Source organism: Copidosoma floridanum, unplaced genomic scaffold (genome assembly GCF_036245765.1).
Source record: "Copidosoma floridanum isolate Cflo_tuat_1 unplaced genomic scaffold, Cflo_Japanese_pri ptg000013l, whole genome shotgun sequence".
Classification (NCBI taxonomy): domain Eukaryota; kingdom Metazoa; phylum Arthropoda; class Insecta; order Hymenoptera; family Encyrtidae; genus Copidosoma; species Copidosoma floridanum.
The window spans coordinates 32862210-32868242 of NW_028321890.1; the positions used below are offsets into that span (position 1 = coordinate 32862210).

Here is a 6033-nt window from a genome sequence, read left to right on the forward strand (position 1 = left end):
GAATAATAATTTATCAATTGCATTGTAAAATTACGTGTGAAATGAAGAGTTAAAAGTAAAGTTTGAAATTATGTCATTGTTTACTGTCATTGAACATTTCGCATGTGTGCAATAAATTGATACAGGATTATACAGATACCTATTATTTTGCTGGGTGAGAAAGACGGATATTTGGTTTTGTTAGCATATTCCAGCGGTAATAATGCATATTTGGAATCTATGTTATATATTTATACAGCTTAAAATGTTTAAATATTAATCATGTGTGCCTATATTTACCAACTTATTTGTATAAATTGAACTTTATACAAAAACTCATGATACAATCATTGATTGTCTCAATCATTATTCTAAACGTTAGTGAAAAAGGCGGTTAAGGACGTATACTTAGCCTGCGGACTATGGGTGTATTCCGCAAATGCTGCCAGCAGTTAAGTTACGTAGGTCGTGGTAACGCCGCATGGTCGGGTAGCGCTAGCGTCAACCTGTACTAACTGTCGGTGGGTTCCGCATGTCAACAAACTTTGATATTTTTTACTGTTTTCGCTCCCATGCCATCTGATATTTCGGAGTTTGTTGACATGCGGAACCCACCGACAGTTAGTACAGGTTGACGCTAGCGCTACCCGACCATGCGGCGTTACCACGACCTACGTAACTTAACTGCTGGCAGCATTTGCGGAATACACCCTATATATATCGTGAGAGTCACGTGACCTTTTGGAATCCCAATATAAAGCAAATCCCCCCTTCTCACTCTTTTTGGTGTAAGAAATGCGCGCGCTCTTATTCCTCTCTCTCAATTCGAATTCCCAGGTGTTTGCGCGCGCATCGTCACGTGTTGACTATATACTTAACTATATAAGTATACTTTTATATGTTGACGGTGTTAGTTAACAGTGTTAACACAGCATTCTAATTGTTGTGTGGGTACAGGTATTTTAGGATTTTATTGTATCTCAATGAGATAAGCTTACGTTATAATAATTATAATATATGCACACGTATTTGATAAAATTGATTGTTAAATTGAGTGACGAGTACACTTGGCAGATTAATTTGAAGGTATAACTATTTCTCTTTGAATTAAACAAACTCAAAAAATTGAAATAAATTCTAAAAAATATTTTTTTACAAAAATTAGTAAACATTTCTTTGAGCCTTTCTTATTATGCTTAGTTTTTATAGCCCTGCATGCTCTCAAAAGAGATATAACATTTTTTTCCATATGTTTTTTAAAGAAAAAACGGTAAAATCAGTCAATTACTTGTCTTACAAAACACTTGAGAATCCATAACTGGGTAGCTGCACACTTTTTTGAGTTTGTAAAACTTATTTAATTGTATAACTTTATTCTAGCAGTTAATTCAGTTTTCAGTGTAACGGGAAAATAAAATAGATGAGCAATGGCCCAAAGTGCTGCTCTTTTAACACGCCTAGTGGCATCTACTGTACCAATAGCTACAAAAGCTGGTCAAATTGTGCGAGATGTCATGAGCAGAGGAGAACTTAATATTGTAGATAAAGGAAAAAATGATTTTCAAACTGAAGCGGATAGATCAGCCCAGAGATGTATTATATCTTCTCTAAATAAGCAATTCCCAGAAATTACAATTATAAGTGAAGAAGAGAAATCAAACTGTGAAGTTCCTTCAGATTGGATCATCACAGATATGGACCAGGAAGTACTGAATTTAAGTCTTCCACCACATTTAGAAAACGTTGATCTCAAAGATTTGTGTGTCTGGGTAGATCCTCTGGATGGTGATGATTATATTTTCATTTCGTAAACATTCTCTATGCTGTAAGCATCATCATTTAACAGGATATTGAATTATTACAGGAACTGCAGAGTACACTCAAGGTCTTGTTGAGCACGTGACAGTTTTAGTGGGTGTTGCTGTTGGAGACAAAGCCATTGGAGGTGTGATACATCAGCCATATTTCAAGAATCCAGATACTGGTTCTTGGGGAAGGACTATTTGGGGAATTGAAGGTGTAGGAGTTGGAGGATTCACACCTACTCCACCTCCAAAAGGAAAAAGAATCATTACTACCACACGGTAATATGTGTGTAGAATTTTTTTTTCTCAAATCTATATAATTCGACAATTATTGATAACTATTTAAACCATTTTCAGTTCACATAGTGACAGCACTGTTGAAGCTGCTCTGAACACGTTAGAGCCTGATGAAATTTTAAAAGTTGGTGGTGCTGGTCACAAGGTGAGTAACATTGAATTTGATATTTAACAAAGAAAAACAAAATAATAACTTTACAAATTGTCACTAACACAATATTTTTTTAAAGAAATTCTTGGAAAGAAAAAAAATAAAGCATTAAATTTTATTTATTAAATATTTATTTTCTGTTGTATGATTATTTTTAGGTCATGCTGTTGTTAGATGGAAAAGCTCATGCATATGTTTTTGCTAGTGGAGGCAGCAAAAAATGGGATACTTGTGCTCCAGAGGCAGTTCTTCATGCTGTAGGAGGTACTTTAACAGATATGCATGGAGATAGATATTCATACAATCCCAAGATAAGTTATCCCAATAAGAGAGGGGTATTAGCTACTGCTCCCGGAGAACAGCATAGTTGGTATTTGACACGCATTCCAGACGACATAAAGCAGAGATTAGTATAAAGATTAATTACACCTTTTTATAATTAATTTTATTGTTATGGTAAAAATGGGTATATAAGTATATTATATATATTTAAATAAATCTATACAAAGAACACGTTTCATAAACACAACTGTAGCCTTTTCTAACGTTATTTTACTGCCTAAAACAGCAGATACATACCGTACTAATAATAATGACTGAGTCCTACTTTTGAGTAGCAAAAAATACCTAATATAAATAAATACGATTTAAAGCTTGGACTTCAATAAATTTCTTAACTCGCGACGAAGTATTTTCCCAGATGGGTTCTTTGGAATGTTTTCTATAAATCGAACACCTCCTCGAAGTTTTTTTTGGTTTGATACTCGCTCTGAAACAGAAATACATTATTAATGGGACGGTAAATTTTTTTTTTTTTTTAGGTTTGGTGAAAATTTTACCATTAACATAATTAAGAATATTTTCTGCAGTAACTTCGGCATTAGGTTGTTTGACAACAAATGCAAGTGGTAATTCGCCAGCCACCTCATCTGGTAAGCCTACAACGGCAACATCTTTCACCGCAGGATGAGTCAGTATAATAGCTTCCAACTCAGCTGGAGGAACTTGAAAGCCTTTATATTTAATAAGCTCTTTTAATCTATCGACTATGAAGAAAAAGCCATCATTGTCGTAATATCCAATATCACCAGTGTGTAGCCAGCCATCTTTATCAATTGTTGCTGATGTTGATGTCGGGTCATCACAATATCCTTTCATTACCACGTCTCCTTTGAAACATAGTTCACCTTGACAGAAAGGACCCAAAGTTTTCGTAGAAGTGCTTTCGTTTTCATCAACTTGTACAACTTTACCTAAAATTTATTTTTACAAGGATTTTAGTTTTCAATTCTCTTGGAGTGCATCGTTGAAATATTTTTTCAATTCTGTTTACCTAAGCAACCAGCTATTAATTTTCCAACACTACCAGGCTTGTAATCATACAGGGGATTTTTCAAAACACTAAAAGTTAGTTCAGTCATCCCATAACCTTGTTTGATGTCTGGATTATTTAATCTTTTTTTAACTGCCTGTTCTACCTCACGCGAAAGAGGAGCAGCTCCACACCAAATAGTTTTCAGAGATGATAAATCATATTTGTTCACCATAGGGTGTTTAGCTAAAAATAACATTAGTGGCGGTACCAGTGGCATTACCTCAATTTTATATTTTTCTATAGTTTCTAGAAACGCCTTTTCTTGAAAACTAGAAAATATAATGGCTTTACTTCCAGAAATAAGCGTCATTAAAACAAGATTAAAACAATAAGAATGAAACATTGGTAATAAAAATATCATGACTTGATTCTCAGATGCCAAATTTGTGGTTCCATCCAACATGGCTTGTATTGACTTTAGGTAATTATTATCACTGTGCATCACTCCCTTGGGGAGTCCGGTTGTTCCACTTGAACACAATATAGAAACAATGTGTTCACGAATATCAACTTTGGTAACTTCGAAATTATTCAGCATAACCGGTGTTACATTAGCTATCAGATTGTCTACAGAAGGTACATTAGCTTCGTTGGGCTGATTAAGAGTAAGTACTAAAGTTGGAGACCACGAAAGATCTTTGACTACGTTCTTCATACAACTCAGTGTTTTTGGCGACACAAAAATATACTTTGGCTTTGAAATATTTAAAGTGTGGACGAACTCTCGCTTGGAGTACGAATGATTCAATGGACAAATAGATGCACCCACAAAAAGGCTGGCACAGACTGGAACAGACCAACCCAGGTTGTTTTCACTGCAAATGGCTATCCTGTCGTTTATCTTGACCCCATTTCTCTTCAAATGAACAGCCAACTTGCAACTTTTGTCGTAAATCTGTTCAAATGTAACTTCTTCGCCAGTTTCTTGTTGGATCTGTAAGTACGTAAAAATAAAAAATAAAAAAAACAGCTTCAAGAAAATACAGCGGTATAAACCGATTGAAACGATAATGATGTCTTTTACCTGAGCTACTTTATTAGAGTGAGATATCAATTGATCGTGTATTAGTTTTCCCATAGTGATGTCCTCGCCAAATTCGAACAGGTAATTCGGTCCACGCAAAACATTGGGATCGTCAATCATTTTCACGACTCAACTAACAACTGTCACAAGTTTCCTCGAATTTTTCCTCTTAGCGCAAAAATTGTTTCGCTTCTTAGTGAAATACAACGTGAGAATTAATGAGCGAGTATATCATTCGGTGACACCTTAAGATAACAAACGGATCACGTCGGGGAAAAAAGTAATGTTAACTTACGTGCAGTTCGAAGATAAAATGGGAAAAAAAAAAAAAAAAATGTTCGAACGTTCTAATATATATGGTATTACTTATATAACGAAAACCATGAGATAAGCCTTTTACACCTACTGATAAGCGAGAAATACTTTTTTCGTACTGACTAGTGGATGGAATAATACAAAGATTATATAGTTATCGTGGATGAAAAAAAAAAAAAAAAAAAAAAATTAAAAAAATAAATCAACAAGCCCATAAGACGATGGCAAAAACCGGTTATGCGTGGATTCAATTTTGCAATGTGTACTCATGTTAAACACTTCACGTTGCAAAAAAATGTTGTATTTGCTGTGTGACTTGTACCATTATTGTTGAGCCGACAAGAGCCGAAGGAGCGCACTAAAAGTGTAGGTATATATATATATATAAGTGTACACACCCCTTACAAGTCCCCCGTCAAATATTACACGACTGCCGTTCCTGCCCTACTCTGCCCCTTCGAATGACGTGTGTGCGCCGTAATTATGTTTTTTATCAATACATGCGTGCGTGCGAATATCATGCAATCATTATTACGATGGGGTATGTGATAATGTGATGGATCTGAGGACAAAGGGTTGTGGTAGATTTTTTTGGGTGATTTTGACACGTATAACATCATATAAATATTACGAGTGCGAAAAAAAAAGTCGCTAAGCCACATCTATTTGTGTACTGTTTTAGCGAATACAAACTTTTTGCGCACACATTCGTTTAAAGTTGTTTTTTAAAATACGAGAAAAATTTTTGCGTTCGCGGGTACGGTATGCAAATATTTTCTTATTTCAATTCAGTTCAATGCAATATTATTCAGTTACGTAAGATGCAGATGCAATTAGTCTGTGCTTGTAATGTGTGACACTGAATATACAAAATAAATGAGCAAAAATCATTATAGAATATGACACAATTAAATAAAATACATATAGATGAATATGAGAAATTGTTGTAAAATAAGATATAAAAAAATTTGTAAATAATCACTCATCCTATTTTTCACTAATAATATATAATGATACTATTTTTTTTTTTTTTTTTCTATTGAGATTTTGAAATTTTTTATTTAATATGTATGATGTAAACTTGAAA

General features: G+C 34.2%; 2 protein-coding genes across 3 annotated transcripts; one reads left to right on the forward strand and one right to left on the reverse strand.

Moving 5' to 3' along the window:
• Nucleotides 1–925: 925 nt before the first annotated feature.
• On the forward strand, nt 926–2908 carry LOC106637513 (3'(2'),5'-bisphosphate nucleotidase 1). Its single transcript, XM_014350311.2, has 5 exons — nt 926–1065; nt 1372–1764; nt 1844–2063; nt 2142–2226; nt 2391–2908. Exons 2-5 carry the CDS (start codon nt 1407–1409, stop codon nt 2646–2648), a joined length of 921 nt encoding a protein of 306 aa, XP_014205797.2. The 5' UTR covers nt 926–1065; nt 1372–1406; the 3' UTR covers nt 2649–2908.
• Nucleotides 2381–5252, reverse strand: LOC106637512 (luciferin 4-monooxygenase). 2 transcript variants are annotated; one of them, XM_014350310.2, is made up of 5 exons: nt 4927–5252; nt 4632–4820; nt 3566–4541; nt 3072–3485; nt 2381–3001 (listed from the first exon to the last, which is right to left on the reverse strand). In XM_014350310.2, exons 2-5 carry the CDS (start codon nt 4749–4751, stop codon nt 2880–2882), a joined length of 1632 nt encoding a protein of 543 aa, XP_014205796.2. In that variant the 5' UTR covers nt 4752–4820; nt 4927–5252; the 3' UTR covers nt 2381–2879. The 2 variants fall into 2 exon arrangements, with proteins under 2 accessions (XP_014205796.2, XP_089447463.1); XM_089591337.1 differs by having other exon boundaries at nt 4632–5252.
• Between the last annotated feature and the right edge of the window lie 781 nt (nt 5253–6033).

Coding starts and splice junctions, on each gene's coding strand:
- LOC106637513 (XM_014350311.2), top strand. CDS start 1,407: ATGGCCCAAAGTGCTGCTCTTTTAACACGCCTAGTGGCATCTACTGTA. Junction 1,765..1,843: donor CTGGGTAGATCCTCTGGATG/GTGATGATTATA, acceptor GAATTATTACAG/GAACTGCAGAGTACACTCAA. Junction 2,227..2,390: donor TTGGTGGTGCTGGTCACAAG/GTGAGTAACATT, acceptor GATTATTTTTAG/GTCATGCTGTTGTTAGATGG.
- LOC106637512 (XM_014350310.2), bottom strand. CDS start 4,751: ATGATTGACGATCCCAATGTTTTGCGTGGACCGAATTACCTGTTCGAA. Junction 3,486..3,565: donor ATTAATAGCTGGTTGCTTAG/GTAAACAGAATT, acceptor AATAAATTTTAG/GTAAAGTTGTACAAGTTGAT. Junction 3,002..3,071: donor TATTCTTAATTATGTTAATG/GTAAAATTTTCA, acceptor TTTCTGTTTCAG/AGCGAGTATCAAACCAAAAA.